Below are 18,933 nucleotides of genomic sequence, written 5' to 3'. Positions count from 1 at the left end.
CCCTATTCTTCTGCCTCCTCCCCGTAACCTTTGACACCCTTAATAAATAAGGCTGTATCAATATCCGATTTAAATATACCCAATGACTTGGCCCCCACAGCCATCTGTGGCAATGAATTCCACAGATTTCTCTCCCTCTAGCAAAAGTAATTCCTCTTCATCTCTGTTCCTTGTATTCTGAGGCTGTGCTCTCTGGTCCTAGGCTCTCCCACTGTTGGAAACATCCTCTCCACATCCACTCAATCCAGGCTTTTCAATATTTGATAGGGCTCAATGAGATCCTCTATTATTCTTTTAAACTCCAGTGAGTACAGGCCCAGAGCTATCACATACTCCTCATACATTAACCCTTTCATTCCCAGTATCATTCTCATGAACAACTTCTGGACTCTCTCCAACTTAATCTATTTCTTATTACATACTCTCAACAATAAATTGTTCTCTCAAGTAGCCAAATGGGGCTGGGACGTGACACATTGGAGGGTGACTATCCCGAAGATTAAGCTGGACCTTGTGGCTCACTGTTTCCACTCAATTCAGTCATAACGTTCTCTATTCCTACTTCTGCTCCAACAGAACAAATCCAAAACCATCTCTGGTGCTCAGTCATAGTCATACTTTATTGATCCCCGGGGAAATTGGTTTTTGTTACAGTTGCACCATAAATAATAAATAGTAATAGAACCATAAATAGTTAAATAGTAATATGTAAATTATGCCAGTAAATTATGAAATAAGTCCAGGACCAGCCTATCGGCTCAGGGTGTCTGACCCTCCAAGGGAGGAGTTGTAAAGTTTGATGGCCACAGGCAGGAATGACTTCCTATGACGCTCTGTGCTGCATCTCAGAGGAATGAGTCTCTGGCTGAATGTACTCCTGTGCCCAACCAGTACATTATGTAGTGGATGGGAGACATTGACCAAGATGGCATGTAACTTAGACAGCATCAGCTTCTCTATTCTCCCAATTCCAGTGCCACTGAGCTCTTCTGTTGTCTCACCTCCTTTCTTCAGAATTTGGTGCCATATTCCACTCCAAAGAAAATTTGTTTAACCTTCTTCCCAACTTCTAGCCTGATCTATAATGGTTTGAACTTCGTATAGTTGTGGAAAGTGCAGTTGATACTAAAACAATTCATCTATTTGGAACTTCTCATCTAACTCAATGTACAATTCCTTGCTTTTGATTACCTTCCATTTGTTGCTCATCGGTTGTTCGAGGTAATATTGCTTAAAATCTGCTCTCGTGCTACATTTTTCATTGACCTCAAACCCAAAACAATGGACAGCATTTCAGCTCTCAACTTTAAAGCTGACTCTACTCATATAGACATTTCAAGGAATTACCTTCAGTACTTTCCTTTCGAATAACAATTATGTGGCTGCAGCTTATGGGTCATACTCAAAGTCTTCTTTCCATTATCAGCTCGATAACTGTTGCATTAATGGAATCCTAACTGAACTATAGTTTCCTTTTACTGATGTTGTGACATTCCTTCATATTGCACATTCACAGAGGATACCTTCTCTGCTTCCTGCACCCATTCAATGCTGCAAGTACTTTCCTTGATTATTCATCAAATATCTTTTTTGTTCTGAGCACAGCTACCTTAAGTCACATCTTTTTGAACAAGAGGCTTTATTATTGAGAGAGAAAAGACTGGACTTGAAGCAGAGGCTCAGTCCAATGCCGACTGAAGGGTGAGCCATATATTAAGGCTAAATGGCCAAGTCCTTTTCCAGTCTTTTCCATCAACAGTTCACACATGGTCTGCAAAATACATACCCATGAAATGTTTAAAAATTTCCCATTAATTTCCAGATACTTCTCTGCATTCCTGGACAAGAAAGATGAAAATATTCACCAGCTGAGAAAACTTCTCCAGATATAATCTTCCTTGCCTGTCCTATTCATCCTCTTATTTTCTAAATTTCAGCATTGCTACCTTTCTATTTTCTCTTATCTTCTAAATATCCTGTCCTACATGCTATCTGATCTGCAGTCTTGCTCTGTAGCAAAGAAGATTTCGTTGTACATCTTGTTTGTTGTTCCTCTCCACACTTGTGGCACATCAGGCAGCAATCTTGCTGTTTCTTTAGCATTGCTCTGTTTTTTATGAGGTCAATTTGCTAGCTGAACACTAAGACCACCATGGATGGAGAGTGTGCAAGGAGCTGGCCAGATCCGAACTTGGGACCACTCGCCTGGCAGTCCAGTGCGGATGCCACTTTACCACTGGCCAATTGTACATCTTACATTAACGCAATACATATTAGGCAATAGACAATAGGTGCAGTAGTAGGCCATTCGGCCCTTCAAGCCAGCACCGCTATTCACTGTGATCCTGGCTGATCATCCATAATCAGTACCCTGTTCCTGCCTTCTCCCCATATCCCCTGACTCCGCCATCATTAAGAGCTCTATCTAACTCTTTCTTGAAAGCGTCCAGAGGATTGGCCTCCACTACCTTCTGGGGCAGATCATTCCACAGATCCACAACCCTCTGGGTGAAAAAGTTTTTCCTTAGCTCCGTTCTAAATGGCCTACCCCTTATTCTCAAACTGTGGCCTCCGGTTCTGGACTTGCCCAACATTGGGAACACATTTCCTGCCTCTAGCATGTCCAATCCCTTAATAATCATATATGTTTCAATCAGATCCCCTCTCATCCTTCTAAATTCCATTGTATACAAGCCCAGTCGCTCCAATCTTTCAACATATGACATTCCCGCCATCTCAGGAATTAACCTTGTGAACCTCCGCTGCACCCCCTCAATAGCAAGAATGTCCTTCCTCAAATTTGGAGACCAAAACTGTACACAATACTCCAGGCGTGGTCTCACCAGGGCCCTGTACAACTGCAGTGGGCCCTCTTTGCTCATATACTCAACTCCCCTTGTTATGAAGGCCAACATGCCATTAGCTTTCTTCACTGCCTGCTGTACCTGCATGCTTACTTTCGGTGACTGATGAACAAAGACACCTAGATCTCGTTGTACTTCCCCTTTTCCTAGGCCTATGGAATTTCACCTTGCTCAGTATTCTACAATTACTGGGCTATAAAATTGAAGCCTGCCTTAATTTAGTTGTTATCACACTTGGCTTGGACTTTGTCCACCTCTTTTCTGCTTTAGGTTTTGACCATTAACTTCCTCGAATTAAAAAATAATTCCTACTGCAGTTCATCCAATCGTGCTTTCAGCTACTCCAGACAATATCACTCAGGGAACAGCAGGAAATTCAGTCAATTTGTTCATCTCCCAGGTCCTGGAAGCAAGCAGTGAGCGTCCTCCACCATGAACTTGAGTCACGGTCATCTCATGCTGAGACTAGAGATAACAATTAACCTATCTAATAGACGTAATATTAAATAAGCTCATTGTAGTATTGAACTTAAAAACCTCTGTCATTCTACTTGTAACAGGACACATAAACCATGAAACAAATCATCCAAAAGGTGATATAAGGTGCAGGAAAGAGCTATTTATTTCTCCCTCAATGGATGGTATTACTGATGTTGTGAGTTAACTATAAACAATATATGAGGAATTAAAGCTCCTCCCATTTGACCTGAAGATGAATTATTGTCTGAAAAATTATGTTATCTTAAACACGTGCTTTCAGCCAGTCTGTGGCACCCTCTACCCTTTTGTTGTAGTACCTTAAATGGAAGAGGAACCCTATTAACAACACAGCACTCCTTGAATCCACAAACATGAATATACGTTTAACGATGCAGAGAAATAGGTGCCATCTACCTGTTTCTATCCTGATGCTTTTGTGATCCAAAGGCTCTTCGGAAGTCAAGAATGAGGCATTAAACATATTGCGAATGAGGCAGAAAACTTATTGCTAGCAATTGTATTAAATATAACAAGAGCATAAAACAAATAAGAAAGGCAAAGGAAAAAGCAGTTGTGCTTGTCTCATACTCAGACTAGAGATAACACAAGTATCCTATAAAATAGCCATTTTCAAGTGGCGTGACACCTGCTACAGAAAATAAAGAAAATTCGAGAAAAATGCAGAAACAACTGTATCGTAATTGCTGAAAAATTCACTGAACAATTACATGTAAATAGATGGAAAGTTAAATCTCAAGAATTCCTAATCTATCAGAAAAGGTACTGTCTGCCTGTGTCATCAGGAAAACTTTAAATAATGAATTTTACACAAAATTTTATTACACAAAAAAGTATAAAGTTAACCAGTTAGGAGAGCTTTCTGAAAACATACATAAATGTAGATATTCTGCAGAATAGGAACCATTATTTCAAACATTCAAAGCACTTGGTAAAATGAAAGGAATTATAAACATGTCCAGATAGTTCCCTGCATTGATAGAAAGTAATGCCATGAGATTGTTGCTGTCAAAGCTGTTTATGGTAAAAAAAAATCCCACTCTTAAATTGTTTCCTGCCAGTTGCTACTTTATCATCTTGTGTGAAAGCTATGGTTCGAGGAAATGAAAACATTAGATGATTGGCTATAAAATTATTAAACTTCAGGTTATTTAAGAGCCCAGTGGGATTCTTTGATCTGCTTATAATTTTCTGCTTGATTACTGAGGCCTGAAAGTTGGCTTGTTTTTTTTTTGTGTTGTAACTGAGGCTCTGGTGAAATGCAAAACCACCACACACACACAGAAATTTGATGCTAATGGAACTCTCTACAAACCAATCTCATTAGCTTTCATCCACTGACTACCATCAGCCATATGGGATAACATGACACAGTTCTGCCTCTGTGTAACAACTGCTGCTCATCCCTATCTCTCCTTAGAAAATTTTAAAAAGCATGCTGCAGATGCAGGCAATCTTAAATGAAAGCATGAAATGTTGTAAAAACTCAGCAGGTCAGGCAGCATCTGTGTAAAAATGAACAGAGTTAAAATTTCCTTGAGATAAAACGTGCCTCATCCACCTTGCCTGGGTCTACATGCTCCATGAAGAGGATTTTTGATATTAAAAAAATATGATTTCATTTCTAGCTTTTGGTTCACATCTTAAGAAATATCAGGTTGGTCCAACATTCAAGAGGGATTTGAATGAGTATGTGGAAGGGAAGAGCTTGCAGGGTTATGGGCTGAATGTAGGAAACTGGGACTAGTAGGCAGGTTGATGTGGCCGGCATGGAACAGTTGGGCCAAAGGGCCTTCTTTTGTGTTGTGATACTCTATAACTCTAATGACAATGTCCAACAAGAGAAGATCACTCCTTGATATTCAATGGCATTACCACCACTGAAGATCCTACTATCAATATACTGGGGTTACGACTGACCAGCAAATGTACTTGGATAGCCATATACATAATGTGGCAACAAAAGCAACTTAGCAACTAAGAATCCAGAAGCAAGTAATTCCCTAAAAAGGCTGTCCACTGTCTATAAGGCTCAAGTCAGGAAAGAGAGGGAATGTTTTCCATTTGCCTGGTTGAGGCCAGCTTCAACAACAGTCATGAAGTTCAACTGAACAATGCGGATACAAGAGCAGGCCTGATGCTCAGAATCTTCTGACAAGTAACTCATCTCTTTACTCTCCAAACTCCACCCTTGACAGTCAGGAGTGTGATGGCATACTCTCCCCCTGCCTGGATAAGTATGAACATAGCAGCTCACTTGATAAGCACTATGCATAGGCATCCACTCATGCCACCATTGATTCACAATAGCAGCAGTTTATACAAGGATGTACTGCAACTCCTCACCTAGGCTTCTGTGACAACACCTTCCAAATGCACTACTTCTGCCCACTAAAAGGACAAGGGCAGCAAAACTATGGAAATGCCACCACTTGGGAGATGCTCTCCTAGTCACACACCACTCTTCCTTGGAAATATGTCAACATTCCTTCACTGTCAAAGGATCAAGATCTTCAAACTCCTTCCCTAACCGCATTGTGGGTACACTCATGCCTCAAGGACAGCAGTGGTTTACAGAGATGGGAAGGAACTTCTTTAGCCAGAGCGTGGTGAATCTGTGGATTTCATTGCCACAGATAGCTGTGGAAGCCACGTCACTGGGTAATTTTAAAGGAGAGGTTAATAGGTTGTTGATTAGTAAGGTATCAAAAGAATGCAGGAGAATGGGATTGAGAGGGAAAAGAAATTGCCATGATTGAATGCTAAACCAGGCTCAATGGACCATATGGTCTACTGCTGCTCCTAAGCTTGATGGTTAAAGAGGCAACTCACACCGCCTTCTCAAAGGCAATTAGGAATAAGTAGTTAAATGCTGGCTCAGTCCACTTGCAAAGCCCACATGCTCTGAATGAAAAAAAGAACAGGAGTTGGCCATTCAATCCCTACAGCCTGCTCCACCTCTATTTCAAGGCTGATCCAAATTTCCTCAGTGCCATTTTCCCATGCTCCCCTCTTATTTCTTTATAGAGAAGGAGTTTATTATCTTTAGCTATATTCATGGATTCAGCATTCTTGGGCAAAGAATCAGAACAAACTTTTGAAGGAAGACACTCTTCCTCACCTTAATCTTAATTGGGGGGGAGGAGACGTTGACTCAGACCATGAGAGGCCTGTGTCCGGCATTTTTTCATGCCTTACAAGGCACAGATTGGAAGTCTGTGTGGGGCGCCACTCCTCACACAGACACTAGAGCAATGTGTGGTTAAGTGCCTTGCTCAAGGACACAAACACGCTGCCACAGCTGAGGCTCGAACTAGTGACCTTCATATCACTAGACAAACCCCTTAACCACTTGGCCATGTGCCCAACACAAAATAATTAGGGATCCCTTTATTCTTAAACCATCTGCTATGGTCCTAGGCTCTCACATCAAGAAACATTCTCCCAGCATTTACCCCCTCAAATTTTCTAAGAAGTTCATGTTTCAAAAAAAAATTACCTCTGATTTTTCTAATCTGCAATGAGTAGAAACACAACTTGTTCATCCTTTCACAGTAAACAATTCCTCCAATCCCCATACCTTTCTCTGAACTGCCTTCAATGACAATATATTTTTCATTAAATGATGTGCATGTTGATATGTTAACTGATCTTTGCAAATTTGACTGACATGTAGAGAGCAGTAGCATATGGGAATAGTTGAAGAGAATCTCTGGAGAACAAAAAATGTGGTTGAAGCAAAACTGATATAATAGGAATTTTGATAGTTGACATAGACTCAATGGGCTGAAGGGCCTGATTCTATGCTTTGTAACCCTGAAACTCTTTACAGTATTCCTGATGTGTCCTCACTAATTCTTTATACAGTTGTAGGAAGTCTTTCACTATATTTATATTCTGACCCACTTGAAATAAAGTCACTTCCCATTAGCCTTTTAAATTAGTTGTATCTTTTAATTTATTTATTTACATACTTAGAGGTACAGCGTGGAAAAGGCCCTTCCAGCCCAATGAACGTACAGCCCAGCAACCCACCTACTTAGGGGGAGGGAGGGAACGTCGACTCAGACCACGCGTCGGGCATTTTTCATGCCTTACAAGGCGCAGATTGGAAGTCTGTGTGGGGCGCTACTCCTCGCACAGACACTAGAGCAATGTGTGGTTAAGTGCCTTGTTCAAGGACACAAACACGCTGCCACAGCTGAGGCTCGAACTAGCGACCTTGAGATCACTAGATGAACACCTTAACCACTTGGCCACGTGCCCAATACCTACTTAATACTGGCCAATCCCAGGATAATTTACAATCACCAATTAACCTACTAACCAGTACAAGTTTGGACTGTGGGAGGAAACCAGAGCACTGAGAGGAAACCCATTTGGTCACAGGGAGAATGTACAAACTCTTTAGAGATGGTGCCAGAATTGAACTCAAAACTCCAATATTTCAAGCTATAGTAGCATTGTGCTAACTGCTAGATTTGTATCCAAAACTTTCCAAATGAGTACTGACCCAAATAACTGTAGAAACCAAAAATCTGAAATAAAATATAAAGGTGTTGGCTTGCTTCCTGTGAATCACATATAACCCCAAATCCTTCAGCTTCTGCAGTTTCTCTCCATTTAAATAATATTTCACTGGTTTGCTTTCAAAAGTGATCGCTAAGTGCAAAGTAAATTTATTATCAAAGTATGTATATATCACCGAATACTACATTGGGATTCATTTTTTTGCAGATATTCACAGCAAAACAAAGAATTACAAAATAAAACACAATAAATACAAAGAAATAGAATGAATGAAAAGCTACACACACAAACTGACAACAAACAATGTGCAAAAAACAAAATGTGCAAATACAAAGACAGGTAGTAATAATAATTAATATGATCTCTTTCATATTTTCCCACATTATACTCCAATTGCCAACTCTTTATCCATTGATTGAAACTGCCAATATCTTTCTATCCCACCTTCAGATCACAAACAGTAGTAGTCTCTGCACTGACTCTGCAGTTTCTTATCAGTTGAAGGTTGTTAATCTGAAAATTACCCCTTTATCCCAATTTCCATCTGGTTAGCTGATCCTTGATCTCAGGGTGCTGGATTATCTGATCAGATGGTCACTGACTTGTAGCAAAGAAAACTTATGTGTTGAGAGGTTTTTGGAAGCCCAGATACATTGTGTCTACTGGTCCCCCTTTATCTACTTGACTTGAAGCTTTCTCAAAGAATTCTAACACATTTGTGAAGCCATGTTGATTCTATTTGATCAGATTATGGCCTTCCCACTTTCTTCTTATCTTCTTAACAATTGATTTGAGTACTTTTGCAATTAGTAGATGTTTGGCCAACTGCCTTCAACTACCTACTTGCTGCCAACCACTCATTTTAGTTTTGGAAACACTGATTCTGTTGACTACAGAACACTTGGCACCCAAAGAATGGAGGCTACCTTCCAGTCATGCTAAGAAGAAGTTCTGCCCAAAATATGCCTGGTTCCTTCTATGCATGTCGGGTATGAAGGATGTTTATAACTGAACTGCTCACCACCCACTCTAGAAGAGTAGTGGACTCTTACTAGACTTTCACCTCAAAAGAACAAAGGTGTTGCCAGGATTGGAGGACCTGAGTTCTAAGGAAAGGTTGAATACGTTAGGACTTTTTTTCTCTGGTGTAGGAGAGTGAGAGTAGATTTGATAAAGTTATCCAAAATTATGAGGTGTATAGATAGGGTAATTGCAAGCAGGCTTTTACCATTGAGGTCAGGTGAGACTACAACTAGAGGTCATGGGCTAAGGGCAAAAGGTGAATTATTTGAGGAAAACTGAGAGGCAACGTTTTCACTCAGAGAGTGGCGTGAGTATGGATGTGGGTTTGATTGCAATATTTAAGATAAGTTTCGATAACTACATGGATTGGAAGGGCATGGATAGTTATGGTCCAGGTGCAAGTCATGGGATTAGGCAGGATAACAGTTCGCCACAGTCCATTTGGACTGAAGAGCCTTTTCATATGCTGCTGTGCTCTATGACTCTACAGCTCTTAATTGGCAAAGACTCCTAACTTTGATCAGAGCACTGGCCGGATGCCGTGAATCATGTACAAGACATGTATTGAAGAGGATTTGCTAGCAATACTTTACATCCTAAACTCTTTATCCTGTTGTAAGCTTCTTTTTATTGATCAGAGTTTATTAATCTAGAGTAAGATTGATAAAATGAGCATCCCAAAACATTCTTTGAATTCTTTGCTTCCTGCTGTGCAGCTTAGGATCTTTGGAAAATATTTACGCATAGTTACAAACACAGAACTATTCAGCTTCAGGGAGCATTTCTTTGTACCAGCAACTCTTCATCACTTGCAGTTGGAGCCAAGCTTCTCCGTCTCATTCTCTGATATCACAGCCCAATACAATAAAAGCAGCCCTTGAATTTTTCAGTCTACTGTAATGATGGCCTGCTTAAAAATCAGGAATTTTAATACTCTTTTATGATGTCAATCATAGATTTTGTTTCTAAAATACAGGCTCCCAAAAATGTGTGGACTATTGACCGAATATTCTTATTTGTGGAACTTCATTCCATATTCCAGTCAATAATATGATTCAGTGGTGGTAAGCAAAACCTTGAATGTACAGGTCTTTACCAGTTTAGCTTATTGCAGAAACCAGAAGTTGTCTATGTTTTAAAATCAGCAATTTTACCAAACAATAATAATAACCAAAACTATCTTCAAACAAGTTTGAAGTCTCACCTGTTACCCAGAGGTGTGAGGGCCAATGACCAGATATAGTTGGAAACAACTTTGTGCCCTAATATTACATTAGTCTGCTTTTTTCCTTACACCACTCCTCAACCCTAACTGCTGTTCACCACCTGTACTCTGCCCTGCAGTCCAGTAACACACTCACTCACTTCAGGCCAAACTTGCAATTTATTTATCCCAATCTCTTTACATAGTGATCTCAACTTTTAACAAAGATTGTCAGGTGTGTGTGTGGGTGTGTGTGTGTGTGTGTGTGTGTGTGTGTGTGTATATGTATAGAAGGGAGAGTGTGAGTGTATGTGAAAGTGTGAGTGTGTTTGAGTGTGTTGAGTGTGTTTGAGTGAGTGTGAGAGTGAGTGTGCGTGCAAGAGCGCGTGTGTGTGCGAGAGCGAGTGCGTGCGCGAGAGAGCGAGTGCGTGCGCGAGAGAGCGAGTGCGAGAGAGTATGTGTTAGTTTTTTTTGTCATATTTACTGAGATACAGTGAAAAGCTGTTTTGTACAAATCAAATCATTACACAGCACACTGAGCTAAAGTAAGTTAAAACAATAACAATGCAGAACAAGTGTAATAGCTACTGAAAACATGCAGTGCAAGTCAATGATTATATGCAAGATCATAACCAGGTAGATTGTGAGTATAAGAGGCCATCTTATCATACAAGAGGTCCATTCAAGAATCTGGTAACAGTGGGATAGAAGCTGTCCTTGAACCTGTGAGTATGTGTGTGTATGTACATGTGGCACATATGTATGTGCATGTTATCTGTGTGTAAGTATACATGTGGTATGTGTGTGTACATGTATGTGCATGTGCATGTGGTGTGAATATGTGTGTGTAGGAGAGAATACATTTTTGGGGAAGGTAACATTTAGTCATTAATCTGCTCAAATCTGTATCTAAGTCACCTTCTTCTTTTAGCATTTTTAACACATCAGCAGTTCCTTCTCAATGGTCTGAGGTTATCATGTTTAACCTATTCCAATTCCCAGATGTTCGATAATCTATGAAAGAAAAAGACCCTTGGTGACAAATGTGTTAGTTGGCTGTACACACCTCCCCCAAAGCTCGACACCTGTCACAGGATTTGTGAAAGTGAGACACCGTTGGTGAAACCTGCCAGTGACTATTGGCTGAACATCAATATCCACATCAATCACTGACAGTCTGTGGAACAGAACAGGCTGCATCTGGCTGCAAGTCCAGAAGAATAACATCATTGCTGTCAATACCTGGGCTTTGCAACTTTTGAAAGGATTTAGATTCATAAAAGACAGACTGTTTATTCCTCACCATAGATGTTGCCTGACCTGCCAAGGTCCTTAAGCATTTTGTGTGCACTGCTCTGGATTTCAAGCAGCTGCAGAATATCTTGTGTTTATTATAAATAATTGTCTTATTCCACTACCCGAGTTGTAGAACATGATCTTTCAACTGTCTGATCATGGATAAGGTGCGTGAAATGAAAATGCCAACATTGGTTAGAAGGAGTTGCACTCACATGTCAGGTTTCAAAGATGTCTGGTTTTACAGGAAAATTTTGGTGGGAAACTACGTTCATGGAGAAGAGTTTAGCTCTAGAAAAAAAAACCTACAACTACACACTTTAAAAAGAATGTATTTGAGACTGTACCCCAATAGAACAGATCTCTTTCATTACCAAGCTGTACTGGAAATGTAATTGGTTTAATTATTGCCACATATACTGAGATACAGTGAAAAAAGTATGTCTTACATACTTTTCATAAAGAACAAATCATCAAACAGTTCACTGAAGTAGAACAAGGTAACAATGCAGCAAAAGTGTTAATAGCTACAGAGAAAGTGTAGTGCAGGTTAACGAAGTAGATTGTGAGGTCAGGAGTCCATCTTATCATACTTAATTACTGCCTATCACACTGCTGGCGTTTAGGGCACCAATGAAGGTCTTTCATCTTTAGCGGGTTTCAGGGCTTCCTTCATCATGTGAGTAGCGTGGTTTTCACTACTGTCAGTCATGCAAATTCCAGGTGGAGACTCAGGAATATTGTTGCACTCAGAAGTAGAGGCACCGTTGCTGTTTTGGTAACAATCTTGTTTTATCAGTTAGGGATGTTAGCCTAGAGCTGAACCCCCGAACCTGGAGGACCAACAGACAACTCTTTGACCTGTTTGGCATAGGTGACCAAAGCACAAAGTCCTGACTCCAGCCAACATAGCCGGGTTATTGAGGCATGCAAGCCTCCAAACCATGACAAGATTGTGATCCTCTTAGTCATAGTCATACTTTATTGATCCCGGGGGAAATTGGTTTTCGTTACAGTTGCACCATAAATAAATAGTAATAAAACCATAAATAGTTAAATAGTAATATGTAAATTATGCCAGGAAATAAGTCCAGGACCAGCCTATTGGCTCAGGGTGTCTGACCCTCCAAGGGATGAGTTGTAAAGTTTGATGGCCACAGGCAGGAATGACTTCCTATGACGCTCTGTGTTGCATCTCGGTGAAATGAGTCTCTGGCTGAATGTACTCCTGTGCCCAACCAGTACATTGGAGGATCTTATCATAGTAGGGAACCATTTAATAGTCTTATAATGAAAGGTCAATTATCATAGAGATGAAATGGGAAACGAGTGGATGTGAGTCAAAGATTCCATCCCAAAGATCTCAACTTTCCATCATGACCAACAGAGTACATACTTGCACCGATAAACACCAGAGATTCTGCAGATGCTGGAAATCCAGAGTAACACACAAAATGGAGGAATTCAGCAGGTCAGGCAGCAAATATGGAAAGGAATATGGAGTCAACAGTCAGGAGATGAAGGGTCTTGGCCTGAAAAGTCGACTGTTTATTTCTTTCCATAGATGCTGCCTAACCTGTTGAGTTCCTCCAGCATTTTGGGTATATTTGCACCCAATGTTCTTCTATTTCCTGCTTAATTCAGGTAATGGACAGAGTAAACGTTTCAGGTAGGAGACTGTTCTGATGAAACGTTAGCTCTGTTTTTCTTTCCACAGATGCTGCCTGACTTTCTGAGTCTTTTTATTTCAGATTTCCATCATCTGCAGTGCATTTGATTTTTGTTAGTTTAATTATGATTTTACTGCTGCTCAAAGGCCTGATTCTGCCAGCACAGCATTCTCCACTGGCGAGAGACTTGGAGAGCTTAAAATACTGCATCCACAATCAAATCACTATTCAGAAAGTCTAGTGCTTGAATCCTGGAATGGTCTTTCACTTCAACTTGCCTCACTCAAGCAGTCAGTCAGCTTGCCTCTTATCTATCACAGTAATGGGACACTGCAGAAAGGCAAGGTACTCCATCTAAGAGCAGGGATGAAAGCTCACTGTAAGCATCTGGTGAGGAAGCTAAGCATAGTATAAGTTTCTGAGCCTGCCCTGTTCCACCAAGTCTACAGTAGTAGGGCTTGTAAAGGTGGAAGATAAAATGAGAAAGAAAAAAAATTGCCTGTTAAACTGAACAATCTCACTATATCAAACAAGACATCATAATGTTATTGGTTTTCACAAGTGTTGTAACGTCAAAAGTTAGTCAGTCTTTTATTGCTTTGATCTTATTTTACACTTACAATACCTCTGTGCCATAAGCCTAGGGTTTCAAAGCAACTGAACCAGTTTAGGGGCGGCTGCCATCCGAGCCTGAAAGAAAGCACTGTTTTTCCTCTCTCTTTCCAACTCTGGTCCACTGGGACCCCTCCACATAAAAACCCCATCAATAATTCAGGTCTTTTGATTACTTTAAAAGGTCCATTGAATTATAGCTACCAAAAACAAAATGTCTGTTTGACGTGAAGATGAATGTGGATGGACACTGCAGAATGCTGGCAACCTGTGGATCATGTCAGAACAGATTGTAACTTTATCATTCTGTCACAGGGAATAATTTAAACCACTTAATCAGTCAGGATCACAGTGGAGGAGGGAACATCTCATGAATTCCAATTTTGCAATCTGTCAAACATGTAACAGTGTTAACACCTTTTTCCCCCAGCCCGCAAGACTAACCATAACGTTTCTCTCTCTTTTCCCTCCTTGCTCCCTCACTCATCTGTGACTCCTCGCTCTCGCTGCAGAAAAGAAATGGTTTACAGATGAAACTGACAACGCCTTCCCCAGGAACATTCAGATAAAACCACTGAGCGGTCACATGGCTAATCAAATCAATCAGTACAAATCCACCAGCAGTTTGATCCCACCCATAAGAGAGGTAGAAGACGAATGTTGATACCTGTACAAACTCTAAACTGAGAGGGAGACCTAGTGAAGCACCTTTAACCGGATGCTGGCTTTGACACTCCATGGAGCTTGGCGTTACAGCAGTCGAAGGATTATACATGTCACTCCACCAAGAAGCAGCAGCTCTCTACTGTTGAACATTATCTGCTTGTCCAGCATGGAATCACAGGTTTTATTGAATGGTTTCACTGATAACTTGAAGACAATCGATGCAGACTGAATATTATGGCCAGTTAAGATTAGAAGGTCTTTATTTTATAATACAAAATTTTGTCGTTTCCTACTTTGTAACTTCTTTCTTTCTGTGACCAGTCTCGGATTTTGTTTCCCTTCGGAGGATGAAGTCTGCAAAAAAAAACAAATTATTAGTTAAATGTACACAATCCCTCAATAAACAAAACAATAAAGCCAGTATACTTCTGCAGTGAGGCTTCCATTGTGGTCTGATGACTAGCATGTGAATGCTTTCAGAATATAAGCTGTTATCTGTCCTGTGTTCAGATAGGGCATAGAGCAAGTCCTGTTTTACAAATTGTTCAACAATATGGCACTGCCCATTATTCAGTTTTCCATCCCTGAATTACTTTTCCCTGCTTGGCTAAGCTTCTGAAGGGCTTGGCATACGGTCTCCTGTGGAAGAGAATATTACCAGCCAAGTGCTATTTTACTGTAATCATCGACCACCTTCTTGGTTTTTAAATTCTTTTAAAATGGGAATTTTGAGACACAAATTAGTTAATATTATAGAATAAATTGTATGTTGCAGTATATTCTGGGAGGAGAAGATATTAATGTTAATTCAATGATGTAGAAAACAATATTGCAGTTGACAAACCGAAGTAAGCTTGCCTAGAGTCTTAACCTAGTTCATAATCTAAAGCTGTTCTTACTGACCTGATAAACTCAGTGTCTTAACTCTTAGCGGGACAGCCCACCACACCCCTTGCCCCCCTCACAGAGCTGATAGCCATCACAAGAAGATAGCTGACAAAGACTCCTGCAGACTCACATAAAGGGAGAGGAAAAGAAACACACTGGGCACCCTCACTCTTTGTACCCACATCTTGCTGTGATGATCCCACAAGTTTAGATTCAGTCTTTAGGTAAATTTATATCTCAGCTTCACTGTCTGTTCTGTGACTGCAACACTGAACACATCCATACTGCAACCAGATAACACCTTGTTCTGGAGTGATTTTCGAATTGTGATTACTTTGTTGTTATATTTTGTAGGCAGTAGAGTGAAAGAATTGTGAATAAAATATAATACTATTAATTGGATTGTTAATAAGGAAAGCTTGCTAACCTGTTTTAATCTTCAGCATCTACCATTCAAGTTTGACTCTTTCATGCTGCCTGAAGTTGGGAATTAGGTGGATTAAAACCCAACAAAAATGAAAAGCTAACTTTACTGCTCTTACCGATAAAATATGCATCTTTATCATTATTTGGCATGTTTTAGGTTTTGCATTTGCACAACTTTCTTTCTTTAAATTTCGTTCCTGAACTCTGTGTCGTTCTTGTTGCTCAAGCGCTCCCCACAGTCTTGCTGTGCAGACGGAGAATCACTGAAAAGGCTCCTGCGTCCTCCTTAATTTTTACTTTTGGTTTGCATTTTTTTTAAGTGAGTTTCCTTTCGCTAGGAAATTAGAGAAGATGAATATGGCGGTGCTCAGACTTGACTGACCTGGCAATGTCATATCTGATACCTGGTGATAATATTTTGTCTTGTACAAAAAGAGTTTGTACATATATTGTACATGGTTTCATTTTGTATCTTTTCTCAAATTAAAATTGTTGTATTTGTGTCCAATGAAATAACGTTGTGAGTTCTTTGCAATTTCTCTATTGAGTGTCAGGACACCAACACTGGATTAAGAAAGTCATGGTATTTTTTCCTTTTCCCAGAATTCTGCATTGTCTTGAGAACATAGAAAAAGGAGCAGGACTAGACCATCTGGCCAAGGATTCGTCTCCACCTACCTGCCTTTTGCCCGTAACCTTTAATTCCCCTGCTATACAGGGAATTAATGAGGTAGCCTCTGTTGTTTCCAAGGGCAGAAAATTCCAAAGATTCACGACTCTCTGGGAAAAGGTGTTTCGCCTCAACTCTGTCCTAAATCTGTTTTCCCAAATCTTGAGGCTATGTCTGCTAGTTCAACTCCCACGTACCAGTGGAAACAACTTTCCTGCCTCTGTCTTATTTATCCATTTCCTCATTGTATACTTCAAGGTACATATATTATCAAAGCATGCATGCCTTATACAACTCAGAGATTCTTCTTCTCCAGTTAGCCATGAAACGAAGGAAACCATCAAAGAAAAACATCAATTTCCCCCCACCCATGTGCAAAAATCTAATCATGCAGATAGCAACAAGAATATCAAACCCCAAACTTCCCTCTTGTGCAAAAAAAACAAATTGTGCAAACAGCAACAAGAACATAAACCCCAACCCCTCCCCACAAAGAAAATTGCACAAGTGGCAACAAGAACGGATGTAAACACTGAATATAAAAACTCAAAGCTCGAAAACCACAATCCAATTCATGAACCTATAAGATTTCTTCTCACCCTTCTGAATTCCAGCAAGTACGGTCCCAATCTCTCCTCACAGGCTAACTCACTCATCTCCAAAATCAACCTGGTGAACCTTCCGGCACTGCCTACAAAGCCTATATATCTCTCCTTAAGTAAGGAAAACAGAACTGCACCGAGTACTGCAGGTATGATCTCATCAGTGCCTTGGACAATTGCAGCGTAACCACCTTGCTCTTAAATTCATTCCCTCTAGCAAAGGCAGCCAACATTCCATTTGCCTTCTTGATAACCTGTTGCACCTATAAACCATGCACAAGCAGTCCCAAGTCTTTCACCATTTAAATAATAATCTAATCTTCTATTTTTCCTTCCAAAGTGAATAATTTTGCATTTACCAATGTTGTACTCCATCTGCCAGACCCTTACCCACTCACTTAACCTATCTATATCTCTCTACCAAATTTCCACATCCTCTACATAATTTGTTTGGGATTGATTAGGATCTAATTACTCTTCAAAGTAAAAAAATATATAGAAAATCTCAAAAGGATAAGATTTTCAATAGATTTTCACCCCATTAAATAAACGCAGCCAGGGAACAGAGCAGATATTCAGACATCTCCAGTGCAATGGACATTTATAACAACTAAAGGTATGCTCCAAGTTAATGGAAATAGATATTCTGATAGAACTAACAAAACATGCCATTTCCTTGCCTTTATAATACCCATTTCATTATAATTTCATTTATTGAAAAAACATTACTGTACTTATTTTTGCACTGTGGGTGTCAATCCCCTTTCTTCATTCCTTAGAATGAGGAAGATTCAGTGAGGATTATGAAGTTGGGAGGGGTGTAGGTAGGGTGGACGCACATAGTTTTCACCTTTGGAACAGGAAACTAAAAACTGGAGGGCATAGGTTTAAGATGTTGGGTGAACGATTTAAAGGGGGCAGGAGGGGTAAATACTCCATGTAAAAGTTGGGATGTATATGGAATAGGTTGTCAGACAAACTGGTTGAGGCAAGTGCAATAACAATATTGAAAAGATATTTAGTTAAGTACATGGATAGGAAAGGTTTAGAGAGATGATGGCTACATGATGGCAAATGAGACCAGCTCGGTTGGCATGGACAAGTGGGGCCAAAGGAACTGTTTCTGTGATGTATTACTCTATGACTATACCCATCTTTAATTAGCACTTGAACCAAGTTGCCTGCTTGGCCATTTCCGGAAGGCAAGAGAGAACCAGATCACAAGTCCTCCCTAGCCAATGAACGCCTGACATCTCTACAGCCCAGACATGCAAATGAGCTTCGAGGAATTGTGCAGCATGGTTGCTACAGGGCTGCAGGTACCTTCTGCCAGGAGGGAACTCAGTTTGTGACCACATTTCTGACTTGCAAACTATCCACAGTTCACAAGAACAGAACCTTGTCATAATCTGGAGAAGATTGGTACAGGGAAACCGGAATCACATTCTTCCAGAGCATACAAAGGTGGAGGAGTTTCCTTCCTATGTGACATTAGTGAACTTATTTTTATATTTCAAAAAGAAACTTTATTCCTAATAAAATATACAAAAAAGGCAACAGGGCAAAACATTTACACTCATGATGATTACATCAAATAGCATTAATTTGATTTTGGAACCCTGGCACCATTAACACTTGTGTCATATTCGAGGGGTTTCTTCACCCAACTCAGCCCATGATCTGTAGCAAAATGAACCTTTGGATTGGCTGCACCAAGTTTCAGTGCGCCCCTTTCACATGGATTCCTGTTGCCTGGACTGTTCCAGTCAGCAGCATACCCTTAATGGACATCTTGCTCTTTTGGAAGACCAAGAACTGAGTATTATAACGATGAGATTATCTCAACATGACTAATACTGGCCTTTTATTACAATTTGTTTTTAATTGATAATTTAAATTGTGGTGGCATTTAAGTACCCTTTTTGAAATGCTTTTGATTGTTACATTGATAGGAAGATGGGTGGTTGCTTCTGAACTAAAGCTG

The 18,933-nt window shown here is 40.1% G+C and overlaps 1 protein-coding gene across 4 annotated transcripts in view; it reads left to right on the top strand.

Annotated features, from left to right (window-relative positions):
• The window catches only part of kcnma1a (potassium large conductance calcium-activated channel, subfamily M, alpha member 1a), a 953,094-nt gene extending 936,920 nt beyond the window's left edge, over positions 1-16,174 (top strand). For 3 of the 4 annotated variants that reach the window (XM_072282727.1, XM_072282725.1, XM_072282726.1), the window contains one exon: positions 14,210-16,174. In XM_072282727.1, coding sequence (XP_072138828.1) covers positions 14,210-14,361 — 152 coding nt within the window. In that variant the 3' untranslated portion in view covers positions 14,362-16,174. The remainder of the gene's footprint in view (positions 1-14,209) is intronic. The other variant, XM_072282718.1, reaches the window with a different exon arrangement.
• Positions 16,175-18,933: the final 2,759 nt, after the last annotated feature.

This window comes from Mobula birostris, chromosome 18 (assembly GCF_030028105.1).
Source record: "Mobula birostris isolate sMobBir1 chromosome 18, sMobBir1.hap1, whole genome shotgun sequence".
Lineage (NCBI taxonomy): Eukaryota > Metazoa > Chordata > Chondrichthyes > Myliobatiformes > Myliobatidae > Mobula > Mobula birostris.
Note: the sequence above shows the minus strand (reverse complement) of the source record. Positions and strands in the feature narration are given on the sequence as shown.